This window comes from Staurois parvus, unplaced genomic scaffold (assembly GCF_062004578.1).
Source record: "Staurois parvus isolate SC_StPar_1 unplaced genomic scaffold, SC_StPar_1.0 ptg000688l, whole genome shotgun sequence".
Lineage (NCBI taxonomy): Eukaryota > Metazoa > Chordata > Amphibia > Anura > Ranidae > Staurois > Staurois parvus.
The window spans coordinates 466,734-492,745 of record NW_028318484.1 but is presented as its reverse complement, the minus strand read 5'-3'; the positions used below and the strand labels follow the sequence as shown (position 1 = coordinate 492,745).

General features: G+C 45.9%; 1 protein-coding gene across 2 annotated transcripts in view; it reads left to right on the top strand.

The window, feature by feature from the left end:
- LOC149447415 (protein mono-ADP-ribosyltransferase PARP14-like) overlaps nt 1-26,012 on the top strand; it is a 152,037-nt gene that overhangs the window by 33,006 nt on the left and 93,019 nt on the right. For both annotated transcript variants that reach the window (XM_089652607.1, XM_089652606.1), the window contains exon 6: nt 17,561-17,785. In XM_089652607.1, coding sequence (XP_089508733.1) covers nt 17,561-17,785 — 225 coding nt within the window. The remainder of the gene's footprint in view (nt 1-17,560; nt 17,786-26,012) is intronic.

Genomic DNA, 26,012 nt, shown 5'->3' with positions numbered 1-26,012 from the left:
GAACGTACCACATGGCCCGCTTCCCCACAATACAGGCAGAGATTGTTGAGCCGACGTCTCTGGCGTTCCTTAAACGTCAATGAAGGACGAGTTAACCCCACTTGCATGGGTTCAGGCGTGTCTGCTGTCTCCGGGTATCGATTTCCAGCTGGCAGGGCGTCCTGGACTGGGACGCGGGGTAACACCCACGTAGGTCTCTGACCCTGGCCGGACCTTTCCATCCTGCGTTCCCGCAACCGTCGGTCAATCTGGATAGCCAGAGTGATGAGGTCCTCCAGTTTGGCTGGTGTGCCCACTCTGGCTAGTTCGTCCTTTGATGGCTCAGACAATCCTATGTGGAACTGGTGGTGCAGGGCAGCATCGTTCCACTGCGTGTCCCCTATCCAGCGTCTGAACTCCGCAGCATATTCTTCGGCTGCCCAGCGACCCTGTCGGAGTGTTTGTAGGGCCAATTTGGCCGACGCTGTCTGCTGCATGTCGTCATAGAGAAGTGCAATAGCTTCAAAGAAGATCAATACAGTCTCCAACTGTGGTTGACGGGTCTCCAGTAGATGGTAGGCCCAAGCAGCGATATAACGAATCCCACATTCATGGATTCCGTGGAAAAGGTCAGCAGCTGTAAGCTGAAATAAATCTGGCAGGCATTGCGGAAGGCCCTGAACTTTGTGCGGTCCCCATTGAACCGTTCCGGTATCGGCACACGAGGTTCCGGTAAAGGCATAGAGGCCGCTGCTCCGGCAGGTGCTTCTGGGGGACCTACGGCCGAAGACAAAGGCCCCGAGTCCGGGGGTGCAGAGGCGGACGTAGTTAGCGTCTGAATTCGTCTTTCCAAATGGGTATAACCCTCCTGCAGAGTCTTTACCACCTGGGTTAGCGCCGCCAAGTGCTGGCATATGTCCTCCAACGGGGATGGTCCTCTTCCAGGCTCCGACATCTGGCCGTTTGGTACTGTCAGACACCGCCTGGCGGTATCTCTAGCAACCCACAGTGCGGGGTTCCTCAGGGCGTGGAGTCTAAGTCCCAATCTGCTTATTCACCAGGGCCCCTGATGGAGGGGATGGACTTGGAGCAGACTGAGACCAGGTCGCCCCCCCTGAGTATGTCCGAGGATAGAGTACCATCAGAGGTGTTGCGGGAGTAGAGCCTGATATGAAGAGGCTGGTAGGCCTGGCAGCAGGGACTGATCCGTGCGGGATGGATGGATGGACAGTCAGCGTAACGTAAGGCGTAGTCAGGCAGGCCGGGTCAGCAACGTGCGGGCAGCGAGGTACCAGAGGAGCAGGCAGAGAATGGTAAGGGTCACGAGCCGGGTTCAGCAACTAACGGGCAGCGAGGTACCGGAGGATCAGGCAGGAGAGTGGTCAGGTCAAGCCAGGGGTGAAGCAGGAGACAATCAGCAGGGTCAGGATCAAGCAAAGGTTGGCAACCGGAAACGTCACAAATCAGATCACAGGAACAGGACAATAAGACCAAACGGCAATTGCACATACCTCATGTCCTGTTTAAATAGAGCGCCCTGCGCTGTCATTGGTGCCAGGCGCGTGTCCGTTATCGCGAGTGCGCATCCGTCACCGCTGCCACGATCGCCCAAGTCCCACTGCCCGCTGGCTAGAGCGTATCGTCGCAGAACACCCAACCCCTGACACCTTCTCACCAAACACGTGACCGAAGGACTAGCCAATCTAAAACCGCACTGTCACGTGCATAACAATGCCACACCCAGCTGCACCCTGCACAACGATTTTCCAATTAATGGACCACAATCGATGTACCGGCAGCCTGAGCGTTTGTTACTGGGTCAGGTTAATTACACAATTAACCCTTCACACTGCCACCACCTCCTTTTTGTACAGAGAAAGAGGAAACTTGGCGATATCCGCTAAAACACTATAATGGTTGAGATAATCGTCTGCACAGTAGCGTCTCTTTAGAGGCAGGAATTCGTAAATTGCAATACAGAGGTATAGAAACAGTTCAACACTTTCAGAAAGAAAGATTTATTACTAAAAGGTCAAACGGGTGCAATAAAGATATTTACAGAAAAAGATGCAACTAAGATATATATATATATATATACATATACAGAGCACAACAGCACAGCAAACAGATAACAGAAAGAAGTTTAGGTAAATAAGTACTTGCCAAATAAATGCCTGGGGTTAAGCAGTTTCCAGTCTGATGACCTAAAAAAGGGATTTCTGGTCTTGCACTTAGTTGCGATGGTCCAACAAGACTCTTGGTCAGCTAGATGGTACAGAGCCGACAGTCCTCACTTTTCTGACTGAACACAAAAGATAACACTTCTTTTCTCTACTCAAAATCTCTGCCCACAATGAACAAGCCAAGCCTTATTTGGCAAAGAATTGTTAGGCAGGGCTCAGCATCATACGCTGGTTGCATTCCTGAGGGAGGGGGAATGAGGAGATACATGAAGCCTTCTTATGACAGGGAGATCCTGTGCCTGCCTCTTATATGCATGATCCTACACCTCCCCCTCCCCCTCCCAAGTGACTGCATATTAGTTTAAGAGAAATACCACAATGCAGAAACCTGGAGCAAAATGGAGAACTGTGCCTCTCCCTGTGGGCATGATTGTGACACCTCCCCCCTCAGGTGGTTGTATGGGAGGGGACTACAATTGCCCTCCTGATGCAACCGACCTCTGCCCAGAGGTTTACCTTGGGTTGACAGGGTGCCATTGCACTGCGGGAGAACCAGGTTCCTTCCGTTGTGCCGACCAAGTGAGTAGTCACGGGGGAGCACCAGTCGGCTGTGACTATCCAGACATTGTGGTGACTGTCGGGGTGCCCACCTGTTCACAAAACACTTCGGCTCAGGGATGTCATCTGCTAACATATTGAGATGTAGCTTTTTGTCGAGGTAGAGAGTGAGCTTTCCCTCTCCCGTCTCCTTCCTCGGAACCAGGACTACATCTGACCCGAAGGTAGTGGCGGCTGTGTGCACCGGAACCGGACAGGCAAGTTCTGGAAATCCACAGGTACCTTTGTCCAAGATGAACAGTCCTCTTTACCTGCTAGCATCCAGGACACCAATTCCGTCAGTTTCCTGTCTGCTAGGTCAGTCACGGGTCCAGCTGAGCAATGATAGTTGCACCCAGGCGTCTTACCGTCGCCAGCTGCATCCAAGACTGACGTAACCTGCTTCTTAACCTGGGGAGTCGGCCAGGCCATAACTGCCTCAGTCTCCCCATTCCCAGACCTCTGGGGGTCTGTTAGGGATCCGGGTGTGACCAGAAATGTGTGGACTGACACAGGGAAGTAGCAGGCTTCAGGAACACAGGCATAGTCAGGGCTGGAGAGGTGGAATGGTCAGGCGGGCCATAAGGTACTTTCAGGCACCGCCCAGCGGGATCTCTAGTGACCCAGAGAACAGGATTCCCCAGGACGCGGAGTCTAAGCCCCAGTCTGCCTTTTCACCAGTGCCCCTTATGGTGGGGATGGACTTGGCGCAGGACTGAGACCAGGTCGCGGCCCCTGAGTGCACCCAACTGTGGTAGAGGGGTCCGCCAAGGGTATGTACCGGGGGAAAGCCTGATGTGAAGGGGCTGGCAGGTTTGCACAGTAGTGACTGGTTCCATGCGGGATGGATCGTCTGGGTAGCGTCAGGCGTAGTCAGGCAGGCCAGGTCAGCAACGTGCGGGCAGTGAGGTACCGGAGGAGCAGGCAGAGAATAGTCAGGGTCACAAGCCGGGTTCAGTAACTCACGGGCAGCGCGGTACAGAGGATCAGGCAGAAGGATGGTCAGGCAAGCCAGGAGACGGTCAGCAGAGGTCAGGATCAAAGCAGGGTCAGCAACTAGGCAGATAACCAGGAACACAGGATACCAGGTACAGGGGCTCATGGGAAACATACACCAAGGCCCTGATCACAGGCCTGGTCATTCCTTAAATACACCTCCTGCAATCAGCCCCAGGTGTTGGCTGACTGTAGGAGTGAGCTTCTGGCTGCTGAGAGCACCCACTGGTCAGCGCTGGTACTGCAGCCCACGCGGCAGGTGAGTCCCACCACCAGTGCTGAGTCCATTCCTGACAGGGTCTCTTCCTACCGGTGGTTCCCAAAACTGAACCACTGACATGCCCCTCTGACAGTTACCATTCTCAACTGTCAGACTAGGCACTAGGCAGTTTGCTCCTGACTAGTGACAGGGGCCCAGGTTGCTCTCCCCAGACAGGGCCGAACACCACAAGGCCCCTAAAGTGGGCAACTGCACCCCGTTCCATTCCACATTGTAGGACATTCCTGACCCTTGGGGAGGTGGTTGGTGCGTTCTCAACCCCAAGTAGCTTTCCGGGAAATTCAGGCAAGCCACAAGGACTGGTGAAGGCTGACTCGTGAGCCTCCTGGGTTAGAGATGGTGGCCCAGACCCTCTGCTTAGGTCCATGATGGTTAGACAGTGGGCCCCTTCCCGATGCTTCATTACCTCATGGCTCCTAGGCATGGGGTAGGCCACAACCATAGGGCTGGCGCTCAGTTTTCCAAGGTCCTCACAAAGTCTGGTCACCTGATCCTGTTTGGGGACCGAGACTACCGGGGATGTCCAGACTCTAGCTGACCCCTAGGTACCTGACGGCACCATTCCCTCTGTATCTTTGGCCCGTTCAGTCTGTACCTCCTGTCAGATGAGGTTGGCTGAAGGCATGGGGGAAGGATACATCCTGCCGTCCAACTCATGAACAGCACGGGTTTTCCTGAACTCTGACACCATCTCTCATAGGCCTTGCCAGCAGCTCCTGTACTGGAATGGAAAGCAGAGGTGATTGGAGCTGAAGGCCGCAGCCCCCTCTCAGAGACCCACTGATCAACTCCAATGAGGCCCCTTGCACTTGCAATCCAGGTGTGCTGTCACTGCCTAGGACACATGTTTGTCTGCCTGGTGACACACCAGGACAGGTCAGATCATATGACATGCTTTCAGTCTCCCTGTCAGGCCTTTGTTTACCTTTCACAGCAGGGAAGCTTACAGCTATCTGGCTGCTGAGGTCCATGTGTGAATCGCTTTCCAGTGCTGCCTTGAACAAGCCAAGCCTTATTTGGCAAAGAATTGTTAGGCAGGGCTCAGCATCATACGCTGGTTGCATTCCTGAGGGAGGGGGAATGAGGAGATACATGAAGCCTTCTTACAACAGGGAGATCCTGTGTCTGCCTCTTATATGCACGATTTAAGAGAAATTCCACAATGCAGAAACCTGGAGCAAAATGGAGAACTGTGCCTCTCCCTGTGAGCATGATTGTGACAGTGAGCACTACTTGACAGAATATAAAGAGCCAAGCCTAGTGCTTACATTTTTGTCTAAATATATATTAAACTAAAAGTGTGCATGTGCACAGCCCCAGAGTTGGTCATGAGCTGAATGGGCTCCGCTCACTACCGGCTTATCACAGCTACAATAGGCAGCACTGGAGCCCCCCTCACCCACCACGCTCCCTGCAGCCAGGATGCATCTCAGGACAGCAGGGTCAACCAAAAAAAAAGCCTCACCAGCTGGTAAACTATTCACGCCCAGCATGCCCCTCCCCAACACAGCCTTGCTCACTAAGATGGCGCTGGAAGAAACAGAGACAGCGAGAGATGGCTCTGCATCAACACAGTCCAGCTCTCCATTAAATATTCTCTTCTGACTCAATGTGCAAAGGTTTTAATTTCCCTTCAAAAAGAACGAAAGCCTTTCAAAACTACTTTAAGAGAGGAAAGATATTTTACCCTTACAGGAAATCCATTTCTCACGGGACTCCGCCTCAAAATATCTCAGTGCAAAATATCCTACCTTCTACTTGTCCAGTGGCACGGAGAAAAAGAAAGGAAGATTTGCACCTTCATGCCCTCTAAGGTGATAAAGGATAAAGAGGGTAAATATCTCATAGTGGCGGTTAAGATTAACGAACAACCAGTCACCTTGATCTATTATGCCCTGAATACTGGACAAGTGGAATTCTTTAATAATATGCTAAATGTTTGGCTGCCACAGGCATTGGGCCACGTGGTCTTAGGGGGAGATAGAAAAATTCCACTTGATCAAATGTTAGACAAGTCCAATTCCCATAAATCCATTCTAAAAAACATTCTGAAACAGAGCTGAAAAATGGTGAAGTTATTACGTCAATATGGTCTGATCAATACCTGTCGAGAACATAACCCCTGGACAAGGGATTATACTTTTTACTCACATATACATGGTACATGTGTCTCATTGACAATATTTTTATGCTTACCCCTCTGCTACCATTTATTGCCTCTGTAAAAATCTTACTACACCCTGGTCAGATCATGCCCTAGTGTGATTGTCCCTTTCTGATATATGGATCAAACCGCAACCCTCTTCATGTCACTTAAATGCCTCCTTACCTAATGACACAAGCCTCTCAGTGGCTTCCCCAAAGTTGCACTCTGCTCTTTCCAGCCTGACACTCCTTGCCCTTCTTCAGCAGCCATCTTGCCCACAGCATGTCTTGTCTGGACAGCACCATATCTGTCAACATGCAGACATCCACAGCTGACAAAGTGGAGGCATCCCAGTCCACGACGGATATTCTGGCAGCCATAACGGCATGTAAGGAGACTCTCACAGCCAAGACTGATTTCTTGGCCACAGATATCAGCCTTATCATGCATGACATGGATAAGTTCTGCTCCCGGTTGTCGGAGGTGGAGAATCGGGTTTTAGGGCTGGAGGACATGGTGTGAACCGATTCTAGGGATCTACATGCTCTTCAACTCCAGGTCAAAGCCCGATAAGAAAAAGCCATTGATACAGAAAATAGGCTGTGAAGAAACATACTTGGACTTCCAGAGAAGGCAGAGGGGAGTAGACTTGCCGAGTTTGTGGAACAGCTACTCCTCAATTATTCAATATTACCAACATGCCACCCACCTTTGTGGTCTAACGGCTCACAGGGTTGCTCCTGCCCACAAACACCAGGAGCACCACCCAAAAACACCTGTGAGACAGGGACATTAAAATCAGCCTTCTGTATCCCAGAAAGCTCTGAGTTGTGGATGCCGATCGTATCAGATACTTTGACACTTCTGAAGCAGCGTCTGACTGGCTGTACTCCTGCTAAATGCCATCCACCACTAGGCCTTCTGCTGCCTCATTACCTATTACCAGCAAGTATACCAGCTCCTTGTCATCACACTCTTGTCACTGTGCCTACCCTATCTTACTTGACAGCTTAGTTTACTGATCTTTTTTGCCATTCCCCCTCCTGTATTCCAAAATCCTTTTTTGATCGACCAAATTAAATTTTTTTCTTCTTTTTTGTGGGGTCCTCAATCCCTGAGGTACAAGTTGTCTACACTAATGCACCCTTCTACCCAAGGGGGTCTGGCAATTCCCGACAGTCACAAAAATTTTTTGGTCACCCAGCTAGTCATCACAGTTTGGTGGTTTTGCCCTAACCTCACTAACACCCCCACCATGTTGGAAGCGGCAGTAGTCTCCTCCCTCAAGGCTCTGCAGCTCCTCTTGTTGCATGGCCCAAAGGCCCCATATCTGCTCACCCTGCCCAAGCTTACTACCATCAGAACTTGGAGAGCTGGCCTTGGGTGCAAAAAGTTTCCAAAACGAGCGGTCACATCTAATACTGCACTTTGACTGACTGTGCAGAAAAACCTACCTCCTGCCTGTATGCTCATCTGCTCTCAATATCCCAACCTACCCTAGATAATTTTAGGGCCAAGTGGCAGAGTGACATTCAACACTTAGACGAAGATGACTGGGATGATGTCTGGGACTTTCCCTTCCGCACACTAGTCACCTTGTGAGACAGACTCATACAATATAGGATAGTACATAGGGCCTACTTTGCTCCTTCCTAACTGAATAAAATGAACAACTCTTTGCCCTCTGTCAGGAGCCAACTGGTGGTAGCCTCTAGCGACCCACTGGCCGAAGTCCTTCAGGGCGCTGAGTCTAAGCCTCAGTCTGCTGGTTCACCAGAGCCCCTGATGGTGGGGATGAACTTAAAGCAGCCTGAGACCAGGTGGCGACCCCCCGAGTCACACCAGCTGTGGTAAAGGCAGCCGCCAATGGCATAAAGCAGGTAAGAGCCAGATGTGAAGAAGTATAACGTAGTCAGACAGGTCGGGTTGGTAACAGCAGAGCAGACAGTACAGAGCAGCAGGCAGAGAATAAACAGGTCACAGGCCGGGTTCAGCAACAGGAGGTCAGGCAATCAGGATCAGGCAAAGAATAGTCAGGACGGGCCAAGGGTCAGTGCAGGAGAGGACAACAGTATCAGGATCAGGCTGGGTCGGAAACAAGGCAATCAGATATACAGAGCAATCAGGAACACAGAAACAAGACCATAAGGCAATTTGGAGATGCACAGGGCTGGCTTAAATAGGGTGCCCTGTGCGCTCATTGGTGCCAGGCGTGCGTCCGCGATTGCGAGTGCGCATGCGCGGCTGCCATCGCCCAAGCCCCAGTGCTCGCCAGCTAGTGCACATCGGCGATCTGCGCATGCGCATACCCGTGTGCAGCCGAGATCCCTGACACCCTCTGAATGCTGGGAATGTGGCCAATCTCTGGGAGATTCCTCTCATTTTCTGGTCTTACCCAGTCATTAGTTGGTTCTGAACTAGGGTGCTATCCATCATTATTACTGTGTCATTAACCCCTATGCCCATGGTTGTGGAAGTCAGCCTATTGGGTTTGGTGGAGACTCTAATTCCTACAGTGGCAGGGAGGACATTTGTCAGTCTTCTGTTCTATGCGAGGAAGGCTACAACACTACACTAGAAGAAAGAGGCTCACCCATTCACTCCCTTCTAGAAAAAATTGGTGAATAATAACCTTTTATTGTATAAAGATATATAGATATGTTAACCACTTGTCCTCTTGAGGATTTACCCCTCTTCCTGCCAAGGCCATTTTTTGCGTTCCTTTAACTGAGAATTGCGCGGTCATGCAACTCTGCACCCAAATTAAATTTATGTCCTTTTTCCCCACAAATTGAGCTTTCTTTTGGTGGTATTCGATCGCCTGTGCGTTTTATTATTTTTGCACAATAAAAAAAAGGACTGACAATTTTGAGAAAAAAAACAATATTTATGACTTTTTGCTATGTCCAGTAAAATTTTTTTTAAAAATCACATTTCGGCATAAATTACACCAAAATGTATTCTGCTACATGTCTTTGCTAAAAATAATCCCAATACATGTACATTAATTGGTTTACGTGAAAGTTATAGCGTTTGCAAATGTCAATATATATACTGGGATTTTTAATTTTTTTTTATTTTTACCAGTAATGGCGGCAATCAGCGACTTATAGTAGGACTGCAGCAGACATTGACACTGGGGGGAACTGACTTGGTGTCACTTACATCCCCAGTGACACCAATACAGTGATCAGTGCTAATAAAAAGCACTGACACTGTACTAATGGCACTGGGCAGGAAGGGGTTAACATAAGGGGCGATCAAAGGGTTAACTGTGTGCTTGGAGTGTTTTACTGTGGGGCGGTGTGTTGGTGTATCACTGTAAGTACACTGCTCGAGCAGACTGGGAGGAGGACTGTTAGTAAACAAAAGCAGCCCTCCTCCCCATTGGAGATCTTCGGTAATCACCGGGCGCCGGCGGGTAATCCCCGGCCGGGACCTAGTGATTGACAGCCGTGGCCGCTAATGGCAGCGCAGGTAGGGCTGGAATGCGAGGGGGGTCTGCAGGGACTTGTTACCACGCATGGATGTACATGAGGCCTTCATGGGACTACCTCTTATGTTCTGGAACTGTATGACTATGGCCCATGGTTTTTGAAGTTCCTTTTGCATATTTATAGGGGCACACGTCAGGGATGCACTTTGTCCCCACTATTGTTCATCTTTGCCATCGAGCCCCCGACTATCAAAATTAGAGACTGCACCAATATACAGGGAATATACTGCAGGGACAGGGAACATAAATGTTCCCTTTTCCCGGATGATATGCTCATGATGCTATCTTTCCCAATTACTTCCATTCTGAATCTTTATGCACTCCTGAGGCCTTTTTCCCTCCTTTCCAGCCTCAGAGCAGGGGCGGACTGACAACTCATGGGGCCCCTGGGCAATAGGGGATCATGGGACCCCTGTGTCCTCACCAACACCCAAAAAAACCTATGAAAAAGCCAATGAAAGGTACCAGGGGCATCTCATGGGGCCCCCTACTGACCCTGTGCCCTCAGGCAGTACCCGAGTGTTCGAATGGTAAGTCCGCCCCAGGGGCGGACTGACAACTCATGGGGCCCCCGGGCAATAGGGGATCATGGGGCCCCTGTGTCCTTGCACAAACTAAAAAAACCTATGAAAAAGGTACCAGGAGCATCTCATGGGGCCCCCTACTGACCCCGGGCCCTCGGACAGTGCCCGAGTTTCCAAATGGTCAGTCCGCCCCTGGTCCGCCCCTGCCTCAGAGTGAACCGAAATTTCAGGTGTTGAATATGTCCTTGGATAACCACACAGTCCATGCCTTTAAATTAACCTATGCCTTTAAAATGACAAACTGAGGCCCTTCCTTATCTGGAAATGTTCCTAACTCCCTTCTTGCACACTTTATATTAAAAAAAAAACAATCCCCCACCATTTAGGAAGCTTTCTGCTGATATGGAAAAATGGAATACTAATCATGGTTTGGCAGGCTGCACTAAAATTACCATTTTTCCAAGAATTTTGTACCTATTTTGCACTATTTCAGTGATATTAGGAATGCCTGATTTCAAAGAATTTCAAAAGGAAAATGAGGTGGCCTGGGAGTTCCAGAGTTGGTTAAATATTTTTATGCAGCTCAGCTGGCACAAATGATTATATTTCACACCAAAATGCCTCCTCTTACTCCCCTAGGCCAATTGTACATACAGTATGCTGTGGCTGCCACCATACCTTGCATTAAAGCTACCTGCAGACTTTAATTGTTGGCCAGCCATTCATGCAATCAACATCAGGAAATTCCACTCCATATTGCTGGAGAGGTTCTTTTCTAAATATATTTTATTAAAAGACACACTTAAAACATTATTTTCCAAATGGATTCTGCAAATTAAAAATTTCTCTGCTAAGACTAAAACTGGTGCGAAGATTCCTAGAACCATTAAAAACAAGAATGGCACATGAAAAGAATGTCCTATTCGTCTCCAATATTTGGGCTAGTAATTGAACATCTGGCATGTATAATACATCATTTAAAGATGTTGAGATTCCAAATGGAATCTATTATACAGGTGGAAAGATTATCTATGCAGCAAAACAGGCCAGAGAGCTGGCAAACACCCATGACAACATTATGGAGTTGTGTGGAAATACCACCTCATAGGAAACAAATTGCTGTTCTAGCTTTACTGATGAGCCAAAGTACCTGGGTTCGGTTCGGGGAAGGTTTACTGAATATTACTGAAGTTTGGGTGCCGAATTCTAACTCCATTAAAGTCAATTGGAGCTGAATCCTAGAAATCATTTATGGACACTTTTTAATCTAGATTAATAGGCAAGGGAATGTCAAACAAATGTCATAATGGAGGGGCTGGGTATTGCCTTGGGAATGTGCCAAAACAAACTTTTTAAAACTTTTTTGGGAGAAATAATCAATTTTAATAAGTGCAACATTAAAATGGAAAAATTCCTCTAAATAACATGCCTAGGGGATGTCCTGAACCTGCATGTGAAGTACTGCATCTGTACAACCTACCACAACAAAATTGACATTGATAAAACAACAATTAAATTTAAATTTCCAATAAAACAACAGCTCTTGTTTATTTCATTCTGGTGGAAATTAATCTATAGCAGGCACTTATCCTACATTATCCTAGTATAGATGTTATGGGGGGACCACACACACATGAAAAATGGCTTGGGGATCCCCTTAAAAAATACTTATCAGACCCATATTCTTGATGTTTGGAAATAACATTTCATTGGTTCATTTGGTCATGTTCACATATTTTGTGAATGAGTAGGGATACTAACCCATTCATGTAGGGGGGCAGTATATCAGGGCCTCTTTATGTTTAAAGGGACTTCCAAATGCCGATAACCCACCTGCTTAGGAACTCTCAAAAAACCTGGGGACAATATGCTTGGGGACGGTGGGGGGTCATATTTGGCAAGGTACCCTCCATATGTTGGGGGCATGTAGCCTGGTATGGCTGGGGGGGTCTATCCCTTCTCCTAACATGCCTGGCTGCATGCTCAGATAAGTATGGATTTGGGGGATCCAATGCTTTTTATGCTTGGAGTCTCCCATAACCACTTGCCTATGGGCACTTTTACCCCCTTCCTGCCCAGGCCAATTTTTACCTGTCAGCGATGTTGCACTTTAAATAATAATTGTGCGGTCATGCAACACTGTACCCATATGAAATTTTTAGAATTCTTTTTCGCACAAATAGAGATTTCTTTTGGTGGTATTTAATCACCACTGGGTTTTTTTTATACTTTGTGCTATAAATGAAAAAGACCAACAATTTTGGAAAAAAAAAAACATTTTTCTTCATTTTTGTTATAACATTTTGCAAATAAATATTCCGCAAACTATGGTATATATCTAAAAATTTATAAATCCTGATGTACTGATGGCCAAAAACACCAGGACAGTACAAATACCCCCAAAATTATTGCTTTTTGGAAAGAAAACAGTCTAAGGTACAGTATTTAGTAAGAAGCATGGTGAGTTTTTTTTTAAGTTGTCATAATTTTGTGGAAAATGAAATGAAAAAAATATTTTGATAATTTTTTTTTTTTACATGCTATCACCAATGCAGTACAGCATCACCGTATAACTGGAGTGGCGGTGATCAGGGACACTGACTGGTGACTGTGTAATAAATAAAATTATAATTTTTAAAAAAATGTTAACATTTAAAAAAACGTTATTTATTACTTTTTTTTTATTTTTTTGCTATTCCTTTTTTCTACTCCTGTGACCAGAGCAATACAATGTTACTGTAGTAACATTTTAATACTCTGGGCAAGTGATCAGGATTTTGTTTTTTACAAATTATGATTGCTTATACCAACAAGTTACATTGGTATAAGCAAGCATTTTTACTGAATAAAACATAAATGATTCATTCAGTAGTTTTTGTTGTGATCAGCTGTCATTGGCCATAGCTGATCACATGCTACAGATGGGCTGTGATTGGCCCAGTCTGTACATGTCATCACTGTGACCAATCACAACTCGCAGCACAGTTGTAAGCAGTGAATGGCATGTAAGGAAGCCATTGTTTACAACTGGCATGTAATCTACTGTGATTGGTCACAGCAATCACATGACACTGGCAGCGGGCTGGTGTAGTGATCTGTCATCAGTCGTGTTACGTGGACACAGCCAGTGACAGATTGTACTGAGCACAGCCCGTGGGGCACACACGAGGCACAATCCTGAGGGGACATCATCTGACATCCTCCCAGGATAATAGGGTTTCCGCTTGGCCATCATCATACAATAGATCCGGCGGGAAAGAGTTAAAAACCATACCGGACCTGAAGAATCTGGTATTAATTTTGAAGGGGGACCCTATGTCATTTCTTTTTATTGTCACCCTTTGTTTACACTCACCCGTCAGCTTACAGCTCAATGAGATGAGCAGGGATAAGTCACTGGTTGCTAGAAAGTTATTGTCTGCTGGCTCCCAAGCAAGCAGTAGCCCTGAGCGGGGGGAGGGGGGTGGCCAGGGTGGAGTTAGGCTGAGGCTTTTATCACCTACCACACTCCAGGCTTGTATGGTAAGTGGTGGCTGAGATTTTTTTCTCCTTGTTCTGGAGATTACAGTTGTGACCAAAATTATTCAACCCCCAATGCTGTAAAGGGGTTTAGGGACTATAGTGTACATTTGGAATTGTATTCAGAATCAAATCCTACAAGGACGTTGTAACTACCCAAATGCAACTAAAATGACATCAATTGTTTATGTAATACAGTAGTAAATGGTTCTTATGTGGTTTCTTCATTGCCACAATTATTCAACCCCTTAAAGACTACCACTCTGAAGAACAGAGGTTCATACAGGTGCTTTCCATCAGGTATTGAAAACACCTGTGGATGTCACCGAGCAGCAATCAAGCATAATAAGCACCAATTAGGCAGCTTTAAAATGACTGTGATACTCAGCTCCTTCTAGACATTTACTGGTGTGGTTACAAACATGGTGAAGGCAAGAGAATGGTCCAGGAAGACAAGAGAAGAGGTGATTTCTCTTCACAGGAAGGGCAATGGCTATAAGAAGATTGCAAAGATGTTAAACATACCAAGAGACACCTTAGGAAGCATCATTCGCAAATTCAAGGCAAAGGGCACTGTTGAAACGCTACCTGGTCGTGGCAGAAAGAAGATGCTGACTTCGACTGCTGTGCGCTACCTGAAGCGTAGAGTGGAGAGAAGTCCCCGTGTGACTGCTGAGGAACTGAGAAAAGATTTGTCAGATGTGGGTACAGAAGTTTCAGCCCAGACAATAAGACGCACACTGCGTAATGAAGGCCTCCGTGCCAGAACTCCCAGGCGTACCCCCTTGCTGTCTCCAAAGAATAAGAAGAGTCGACTGCAGTATGCCAAAAGCCATGTGGACAAACCACAAAAGTTGTGGGATAGTGTTCTGTGGACTGATGAAACAAAATTAGAACTGTTTGGGCCCATGGATCAACGCTATGTTTGGAGGAGGAAGAACAAGGCCTATGATGAAAAGAACACCTTGCCTACTGTGAAGCATGGTGGAGGGTCAATCATGCTTTGGGGCTGTTTTGCTTCTGCAGGTACAGGGAAGCTTCAGCGTGTGCAAGGTACCATGAATTCTCTTCAGTACCAGGAGATATTGGATGGAAACGTGATGCAGTCCGTCACACACCTGAGGCTTGGGAGACGTTGGACCTTTCAACAGGACAATGATCCCAAGCATACCTCCAAGTCCACTAGAGCATGGTTGCAGAGGAAAGGCTGGAACATTTTGGAGTGGCCATCGCAGTCACCAGACTTAAATCCGATTGAGAACCTCTGGTGGGACTTAAAGAAAGCAGTTGCAGTGCGCAAGCCTAAGAATGTGACTGAACTGGAGGCCTTTGCCCATGAAGAATGGGCGAAGATACCCGTAGATCGCTGCAAGACACTTGTGTCAAGCTATGCTTCACGTTTAAAAGCTGTTATAACTGTAAAAGGATGCTGTACTAAGTACTAAGATTGAATGTCACTTGGGGGTTGAATAAAACTGATAATGCTGTGAGCACAGAAAAGACATTTGTGGTTATTTCATTATAACTGTTATGTTATATTTGTCTGACCTACAAGTGCCTCTTTAATGTAAATGTAAGCAAGATGACTGAATGATCAAAAGCAATGTCAAACTGGCCAAAACACTCAATTTCAGTGGGGGTTGAATAATTTTGGTCACAACTGTATATGGAGTCAGGGTGGACTCCTAGCCTGACCTGCACCCTACAACGAATGGGGGACATAGGTGTAACAGCAGAGACCCTAAGGTTGACTTAGATTCACACTGAGCAAGAAGCTGTCACATTTAGCAGCAGTAGTAATACTGCACTCATTGTATCACTTTTTGCTGTTTCACTCCTGTAATTTGGCTGTTCGACAAACCTCTGTAGCCTAAGCTTAGTCTGAGTCAGGGTTTGGACTGAACCCAGAGCTCATCCAACTGACTTTGCTGGATAAGTATACTCTCCATGAAATCTAATGAATGGACTGACTTATTTTCTCACTGTTTGAAGCAAAACTCCAACAAATGGTGTAGGATGTGGACAGTATTTGAATCCACTTGGCCTGGAGAGACAGCATGGTCTTTGTTGCAGGTTGCCAGTGACATTTAAAGGAGCAGCACCCAGTTTTGAGAACTGTAGAATTGCATTGTATGCATTATAAAAGATTTTATTTGGCAGCTCAGAAGTTCTTATGTGGTGGTTGTCAAGTAGTGAGACATAGGGCCCTTTGCAGCCCCTGAAATCACCAAATCGACACACAATTTTCAGTATATGGAATGCTAGAAAAGATTGTCAAAGTCTGTACGCAAAGTAGAGAAAATGATGTTCAGACACTGAACATGCTACAGATGAGATTGAAGACCTATGCTGTAGTAGAAATGGCTGTTATTACTCCTTTACAAAACAATGTGCCAACTCTCACTACTGGTTGCTGAGGTCCAAGGGCCCCACAGCAAGAACCATAGTGGAGCATGCAGCTATTGTCAATGAAAGTCTAATGCCTCATAGGACATAGTCATGATGTGGAGGCCAGCAGATGGAACCAAACACAGCCTAACACTAGGCAACTGACAACTCAAAAAGGTGTGTAGGATGTACAAAATTCTTTGGTGGCCCAAGGTCTACAAGAGAGTGAAAATAGTACTCCACTCACCAGACCAGTAAGGAGTTGTATTCTATTTTGCAGTGGAGAATTATTAATAGGGGGTCTATTTATAATTGTCTTCTCTCCAGATTCACATGCCATTAACCAAAGATTCACCCATTTTTATAACTGAAAAAGTGAAATTGGTGTCTTCTTGGGTGAAAACATTGATAAAGAGATCCCTAGGTTTTTGCAGATCAGAAGTCTGCTCACTGATGTCATAGTGCTACTTTGAACCCTGCTCTTCTAATTTATAAGCCAGCAAAAGTTCTTCCATGTCCTATTAGAAGCTAGCCCACTCAAAGGGAATGTTTTCCATATCCTCATCCATGACACCAGGGATGCAGCTTTGGTTTCCAATTTATAAAAATGTATGGTATATATAATAGCTGAACAGGCTATAATTTAAAATGTCATAGCATTTACTAGGTTTTTAAAAAATATGTTTTAAATTCTCTTTTCACTCTGCAATCAGCCAAGATGTTCTATAGTGGCAAATGTAAAATTTGTCTTTCATGGAAGTATAATGGGTGTACTCAGACTGTAGACTTGTTTTTATAGATTCTTTACCTTCCTTTTCTTGTAATTGGCTCTGTTTCCCAGAAGTATGCACAAAGCTTGAGGTCGGATTACAGGTAGCTTTTTTTAAAAGTATAATGCTTACCTGTCAGTGTCCTTGATTTACTGCTACTACAAATCTGACTCTGATAAAGTCATTGTTGGACTGTAGGAATTCCACACTGTCAGGTGGGAGATCAAAGAACGTGTACTGTACAATGATTGCATAGCTCCCAACTGTCCCTGATTTGGAGAGCTTGGACCTCTTTCTTCCTCATTTGTCCCTCACTTTTGTCTGATGTATATTTAGTATCTATATATAATGAGGAAGTTATGATATAGTGTTTTACAGTGCTAAACCTTTCATCCAATTCCTGCATTTTTACATTTCAAAAGCCAGTATAAAGAAATAGAATTGGTACAAAAAATAACTTTTGTGTTTAACCAATCATTTTTGTGTATTATGTTTTCTCCATGTAATGGGGATGCTGCAGGGGTGTTTCCTCTGCTTACAAACTTCTTGCTGATAGGTGTTCCCTTTTCTGTTATCTGAAAGTTGGGATGTATGTTCTGCACATCTCATTTCATTGATACAATTCTAACCATTAAATGAAAAGTTTATTTCTACAATCTAAATTTGCTTCTGCTTTTTTTAGGCTTTGAAGAAAGGAGTTAAGAACATGCTTGAGACTTGTAAATCTAAAAATTGGAGTTCAATTACAATGTCAGCTATAGGACCTGGATTTAAACTGAAGTTTCCGGAAGAAACTGCAGCAAAACTGATTGGAGAAGAAATAAAATTGTTTGTGGAAGGTGCACAAAACCTTAGTTTACAGAAAATTGAGATTGTAATTCCTTGGGAATTTCAGGCTCTCTACATTGTAAGTATATAGGAATTCTGTACTTTTTGGGTCAGGGAATCTGGTTTAGAAATATATAAAACATCAGTTACTTTGGTATAGAACTACATAAAATATCAGATATTTCATTACTACAGTATACTAGCAAAATAGCAGCTAAGTAACACTGTGATAGAAACATTAGTTTTATGATCGCAGAAGTGATTGCATTTCCTTTTAAAAATGTATATACAGAATGTATTCTTGTGTAAGATGCAAAAGCTAAGAGTCTGTGTTGTTAATGTTTGAAATAGACATGAGTTACATGAAAAAAGCCACATAATTCTTGTCATAAGTTGCACATAAAAATAATCACTGATATACGAGATACCAAAAAGCAAAAATGAAAGCATTTATAAATGGAATTATTAGTCAAAGAAGATTAGCAGTTAGGAAAGTACATAAATGTCTAATTAGTCAGTGAATGCCCAACTAGCTCAATGCCTTCTACCTGAAGTCTGTAATTTACAATTCTATGGAAAAATTGAGAATGGTAAATACTCACAATTAATACTAGATGAATTGCAAAAAGTAAAACGACACATAACAATTATATCATTAGTAATTAAGTAACCATGTGACCAGGCTATGAACATTCAAGTATTTGCTTTTTTTTATGAAGCAGTAAATGGTTTAGAAATTTCACTACCAAGAACATCACGGTTATGGAAGAAGATAGCCAGCTCAGTAACCCTTGCATTGCCTTATACTAGAAGCTCATGATCATTTCAGCCACCCTGAAATTATACAGAAGGGTCCCCTAGACTCTGCTGATCAATGTGTACTTGGGATTTGCTGCTGAAATGACACTGATTGCAGTCTTTTTCAACAAGTATGACTAGACTCCCATGTTCCTCCTGTCACTGCTGCTCTGCTCTGTGTGTGAATGTGCCTGTCAGATCCTCCCTGCTGTGTACCCACAATCTGATCCCCTTCCCAATCTACTGTCTCCAGTATGCCATTCAATGACCACTGCTCTCCCCCTTCCTGGACCATCAGAGACAGCAAGTTGTGGAAGATATTGTATTATGGGCACTCAATGGGAGAATCAGATGTTTTCAAGATGGCGAGTGGGGAGGTTGGTAAACATGTCTCCATTTGTGAATGAACATGAAAGTGCTCACTATTGAGCACTTTCATAATCAGTAGCAAGTGCTGTGGAGCAGGAGGTGTGACGGGCGTGGCGTCAGACCCCCAGCCCTTCTCACCAACTAGTGACCGAAGGACTAGCCAATCTAAAACTGCGCTGTCACGTGCGTAACAATGCCACGCTCAGCTTCACCCTGCACAAAGGTTTTCCAGCTCACTGGACCACAATCTATGTGCCGCAGCCTGAGAGCAATTGTCACTGGGTCAGGTTAATTACGCAATTAACCCTTCACACTGCCACCACCACCTTTTTGTACAGAGAAGGAGGAAACTCACCAATCTTAGCAGTAACACTATGATGTTTGAATAAGCGTCTGTATACACACTGTCACCGCAGGCAGATGTATGCAGAAGTTTAAAACACACAGTAGTGCTCTTCAGAGACAGGGATTCTTAGTTTGCATTAAAGAGCTTTAGAAACAGTTCAACACTTCTCAGAAAATAGGATTTATTACTAAAAAGGTCAAAATGGTGCAATAAAAATATTTACAGAAAAAGATGTAGCATATATATATATATATATATATATATATATATATATATATATATATATATACAGAGAGCAATAACACAACAGAGAGATAACAGAAGTTTAGAGAGGTAGAATACTTGCCAGGGTCCTTGATTTAAGCAGATTCAAGTGTCCTGAACAAAAGGGTACCGTTCTCCCAAAGTTGGCTCCTGATGTTAAAAGGGAGATCTCTTCATCTTACTTCTCCAGGCCTGACAGCCTATTTTTAGTCCTCCAGCAGGGGGTGTCTCTGAAACCAAGGGCCAATCGCCTCATTTGGGGAGGGGGTTCAGGCGGAGACCAGGGCTAGGACCAAAATCCCTCCCAAGTTATACCATGGTCAATAACCTTCCATAGGTACATGTAGCATCCTATCCTCTGGTAGGATAATATGCAGAATGATATTCTGAACGTCCAGACATCAAATATGACATATCTGCTTGGGACGGTTAAGGAGATAACTCTTTCTGCTCTCGGGTAGATGTAATTTAGGGATGTAAGGTATCAGGTGACTCGCATTAAACTGACCTATCCGAATATATGCTTTGTTTGTACGTATTTCCTGCCGAAAGTTATGAAATTGTATGAAAAAGTGGTTTCAAATGGGATGTAGGTTTTACTGCTATTCCGGAATGCTTTTCAAGTCCAGTGACTGATGGGTTTATAGCTTTACAATCAGCTCAGAGCAAAAGTCTGACAGACACCATGGCATCAGCTAATTGGGTTTACAACCATGAAGGGTATCCAGCTGTGCCTGATGCACTCCTGAACTCAGCCACACCAGACCACATGCCATTCAACAAAAAGGGAGGGGGGGCTGATTTGGAGTGAGAATGACACAAGATGGTGGATCTAAGCAACATGAATGTCCGCGTCCATATATGTACGTACGATTGCTACACCTCCCCCTTCAGGTGGGTGCATGGGAGGGAACTGCAATTTCCCTCCTGACGCAACCAACACCTGCTGCTGGTTTGGCTGCCCAGGACACAGATCCGTTAGGCCCAGACGTTCACTTTGGGGTGCTGTTCTCCCTAGCGACACTGTTGTGCCAACAAAGTGCATTGTGAGGGGTGAGCACCAGTCCGCTGTGACTACCCTGATCTCGCGGCAACTGCCGTGGGGTCCACCTGTTCACAAAACACTTCTGTTCAGCTTCTTGTCGAGGTAAAGAATGAGATTTCTCTCTCCAGTCTCATTCCTCAGGCCCAGGACTACCTCTGACCAGAAGGTAGTGGCGCCTGTTTGCACTGGGGCTGGACAGGTGAATTCGGGAACTCGCCTCCCAGGTGTGCCTACGGGTACCTTCATCCAGGTTGAACAGTCCTCTTTACATGCAAGCATCAAGGACATCATTTCCATCAGTTTCCTGTCTGCTAGGTCAGTCACCGGTTCAGCTGAGCCATGATAGTTGCACCCAGGCGTCTTACCGTAGCCAGCTGTACTGAAGACTGGCGTAACCTGCATTTTGGCCTGGGGAGTAGGCCAGGCCATAATTGCCTCAGTCTCCCCATTTCCAGACCTCTGGGGGTCTCTTCCTACCGGTAGTTCCCAGTGCTGAACCACTGACATGTCCCTCTGACAGATACCATTCTTGACTGTCTGACTAGGCACGGGCAGTTTGTTCCTGACTAGTGACAGGGGTCCAGGTTGCTCTGCCCAGACAGGGCCAAACACTGCACGGCCCCTAAAGTGGGCAACTGCACACAGTTCCACTCCACATTGTAGGTCATTCCTGACCCCTGGGGAGGTGGTTGGTGCGTTCTCAACCCCAACTAGCTTTCCCGTGAATTCAGGCAAGCCACATGGGGTGGTGAAGGCTGACTTGTCCTGAACCTCCTGGGTAAGAGACGTTGGCCTATATCCTCTGTTCAGGTCCACGACGGTTAGACAGCGGGCACATGCTGGCTGCTTCATTACCACATGGCTCCTGGGCATGGGATAGGCCACAACCGCAGGGTTGGCGCTCAGTTTTCCAAGGTCCTCACAAAGCCTGATCATCTGATCCTGTTTGGAGACTGAGACTACTGGGGATGCCCAGACCCTGCGGGACTTCTGGATCCCTGACTGCGATATTCCCTCTGTCTCTTTGGCCCATTCTGTCTGCACCTCCTGTGAGATGAGGTGGGCCGAAGGCATAAAGGAAGGATACACCCTGCCGTCCAGCTCATGAACAGCACGGTGGGCTTTCCCAGGGTTTCCCTGAGCCCAGACATTTATCATAGGCCTTGCCAGCAGCTGCTGTACCTGAATGGAAAGGAAGGGTGATTGGAGCTGGAGGCCGAAGCTCCCTTTCTGAGGACCGACTATCAACTCCAATAGGGCCCCTCGCACTTCCAATCCAGGTGTGCTGCCACTGCCTATGACATACGTTGGTCTGGTTAGTTTGTGGGGGGTGAATCTAAGCCAGAAATAGTTTGAGGTGACTTCCTCCCTGGCTTCAGGTTTTCCCCATAGACCTTGACAGGCTGTGTCAGGTGACACTCGACATGTCTCCTAGGCTGACTGGATATACTGAGCATTTGGTTAACTCTTTCAGTCCCCAAGCCCCCTGCTGGTAGACTGTGCATTCCCAGCTTTTCACTGTCCCAGTCAAGCTGTTTATCTTTCTCAGCAGGGAAGCTCAAGGCTTGCATGCTAATGGATTCTACATTTTGGTCACTCCCCAGTGCTGCCTTGGCCATGGGACTACAAGTACTACCCAGATGTCCAGTACCATACAAAGACAACTGCTGGGAGGATATCAAGGTAGAATCCTCTGGGCTAGAGCAAGGAAAAGGCCTATCCAGACCATCCCTTTGCTCCGCACCCAGAGACTGTACCTCTGCCCACTTTACAGCACTGTGGGTGACCCCCAACAATGAAAATGCATCATCATTATCATCATCATTATCGTCATCATTATCATCGTCATCATCAGCATCAACATTTACGTTTGTACCATCAGTGACACAGGAGTTCATTACCTCCCCATGCAGGGGGATTTCCTCTCCTTCTCCAGGTAATGGAGAATCCTGTAACCCCACTCTATCCCCAGCTTCCTCCCTCTGTCCATCCACAGGCTGCCCAGACATTATCCCAACATCTGCACACAGTACCTTGGCATGTCCAGAGAGTTCCAGGGGCGCCTCCAGGGTGTTCTTGGCAGGGGCATAATAGGAAACAAGAGTACCCAAATTGGCACCCAACAGAACAGGTGTGGGAATTTCATCCGAGACCCCCACCTCCCTCATCCCCCTTCCCGCACCCCAATCAATGAATACCTTAGCACAGGGTATGCGTGAACGGGTTCCCCCAACTCCAGTGAGGGTAAGGAACTTTCCTGGGATGAAGTTCCTTTGCTCAATCACCTCTGGTGGGATCAAGGTGACTTCTGCCCCGGTGTCACGGAAACCAGTTACAGTCCAGTTGCTCATAGTGACTATCTGCAAGTTGGTGGGGGTTACCCGAGTCTTCCTGCGGACAAACAGCACTGAAGAAGAGTTGCTAGCCCGCTGGCCAGGTAATGTAATCTGCTTTTGCTCAGGACACTGCGTCCTGAGATGTCTGGGTTTCCCACAGGTGTAACATCTGCGGTTGCCAGGCAGGAATGGCTTGGCCCCAAGTACTGCAGGTGCTGGGTGATGGGAAGCTTCACTCACCTACGTAGGAGGGGTTGCTATGGGTGATTTCCCTCCTTTCCAGCTGTTCGGAGAAGCTTTGTGATGGTCAGACATCCGCGTGTGGACATAGGTGTCAGCCAGGTCTGCTGCAGCTTTGGCAGATGCAGGTTCTCTCTCCAATACAAACTGTCTGATGTCTGCCAAGCAGAGATGCAGTAGTTGATCTTGTATCATGAGATCCTCCAGGGACTCGTAGGAGTCAGCTTTCAGTTCTCTGGCCCACTGCTGGAATGTGGTGTGTAAGCAACTTACCACATCCGTGTAAGAGTCCTCAGGTCCCTTTTGCAAGGACCTAAACCGCTTGCGGTACGCTTCCGGGGTCAGCTGGTACTCCCGGACAATAGCTTCTTTTAGAGCTTCATAATTGTCCTCCTGCTCCTCTGGCAACTCGAGAAACGCATCCGGGGGCTTGCCTCGTAGCCCTGCTGCCTGGTACTGAGCCCATTGTGCTTGGGACAGATGGTACTGACAGCAGGTTATTTCAAATGACAGTAAATACATGTCAATGTCACCGTCTTTTTCCATCACTGGAAACTTGGCTGCTGTGCCCACAGCCAGAGAGGCGTCCCTGTGCTCCAGGGACCCGAGGTTCTGAACCTGTCGCTGCTGCTGGAGCCTATCCATATCCAGTTCGTGCTGACGATCAGCTTCCCTCTGCACCGCTTCTCTCTCAGCCGCTGCCTGGCGTTCCGCTCTGTCAGCTTGGCGTTCCACAGCTTCTCTCTCAGCCGTTGCCTGGCGTTCCGCAGCTTCTCTCTCATCACTTAAATCACTTTTATTCAGTCTCTTGTATTCTGTTAAACCAGGCATAATTGCAAGCAAAGGTAGAGTAGAAAGCAGAAAAAGGAAGGAGCTGTTGCTATCTCTCTCTCTCTCTCTCTCTCTCTCTCTCTCTCTCTCTCTCTCTCTCTCTCTATATATATATATATATATATATATATATATATATATATATAAAAAATATGCACCGATTGTCTCCAACGACTGTTTCCACAAAGGTTACAATCCTTCAGTGCAGAGCTAATTCCTAAAAGTGCACTGAATGCTATACTAATACTCAAGCTATCCCACATACGCTGCCAGCCAATATGTGATGGGCACGCTCAGCTGCACCCTGCACAAAGATTGTCCAGCTCACTGGACCACAATCTATGTGCCGCAGCCTGAGAGCGATTGTTACTGGGTCAGGTTAATTACGCAATTAACCCTTCATTAACCCTTAACACTGCCATCATCATCTTTTTGTACAGAGAAGGAGGAAACTCACCAATCTTAGCAGTAACACTATGATGTTTGAATAAGCGTCTGTATACACACTGTCACCGCAGGCAGATGTATGCAGAAGTTTAAAACACACAGTAGCACTCTTCAGAGACAGGGATTCTTAGTTTGCATTAAAGAGCTTTAGAAACAGTTCAACACTTCTCAGAAAATAGGATTTATTACTAAAAAGGTCAAAATGGTGCAATAAAAATATTTACAATATAAAATAAAAATATTTACAGAAAAAGATGTAGCCAATATATATATATATATATATATATATATATATATATATATATATATATAAATACAGAGAGCAATAACATATCAGAGAGATAACAGAAAGAAGTTTAGAGAGGTAGAATACTTGCCAGGGTCCTTGGTTTAAGCAGATTCAAGTGTCCTGAACAAAAGGGTACCGTTCTCCCAAAGTTGGTTCCTGATGTTAAAGGGAGATCTCTTCATATTACTTCTACAGGCCTGACAGCCTATTTTCTAGTCCTCCAGCAGGGGATGTCTCTGAAGCCAAGGGCCAATCGCCTCATTTGGGGAGGGGGTTTAGGCGGAGACCAGGGCTAGGACCAAAATTCTTCCCAAGTTAGATCATTGTCAATAACCTTCCATAGGTACATGTAGCATCCTATCCACTGGTAGGATAATATGCAGAATGATATTCTGAACGTCCAGACATATCTGCTTGGGGCGGTTAAGGAGATATCGCTTTCTGCTCTCAGGTAGACGTAATCTAGGGATGTAAGGTATCAGGTGACTCGCATTAAACTGACCTATCCGAATATATGCTTTGTTTTATAGTACGTATTTCCCGCCGAAAGTTATGAAATTGTATGAAAAAGTGGTTTCAAATGGGATGTAGGTTTTACTGCTATTCCGGAATGCTTTTCAAGTCCAGTGACTGATGGGTTTATAGCTTTACAAACAGCTCAGAGCAAAAGTCTGACAGACACCATGGCATCAGCTAATTGGGTTTACAACCATGAAGGGTATCCAGCTGTGCCCGATGCATTCCTGAACTCTGCCACCCCAGACCACATGCCATTCAACAAAAAGGGAGGGGGGGACTGATTTGGAGTGAGAATGACACAAGATGGTGGATCTTAGCAACATGGATGTCCGCGTCCATATCTGTACGTACGATTGCTACAGGAGGGAAGGAGATTAAGTACTTGTGTGTCCCTCATCCCTTTCTCCAACTAGAAAAGGAAACATCAGGGGTCTGTTTACATCCCTGACATTTCCTTAACCACTTGCCCTCCAGAGAGATATACCCCCCTTCCTGACCAGGCCATTTTTTGCGATACGGCACTGCGTTACTTTAACTGTCAATTGCGTGGTCATGCAATGCTGAACCCAAATGAAATGTATGTCCTCTTTTCCCTATGAAAAGTGCTTTCTTTTGGTGGTATTTGATCGGCTGTGCGGTTTTTATTTTTGCGCTATAAAAAAAAAAGACCAACAATTTTGAGAAAAAAAACAATATTTTTGACTTTTTGCTATTAATCATGTCCAGTAAAAAAAATTTAAAGAACCAAATTTCATCATAAAATCAGGCCAAAATGTATTCTGCTACATGCCTTTGCTAAAAAAAAATGGCGGTGATCAGCGA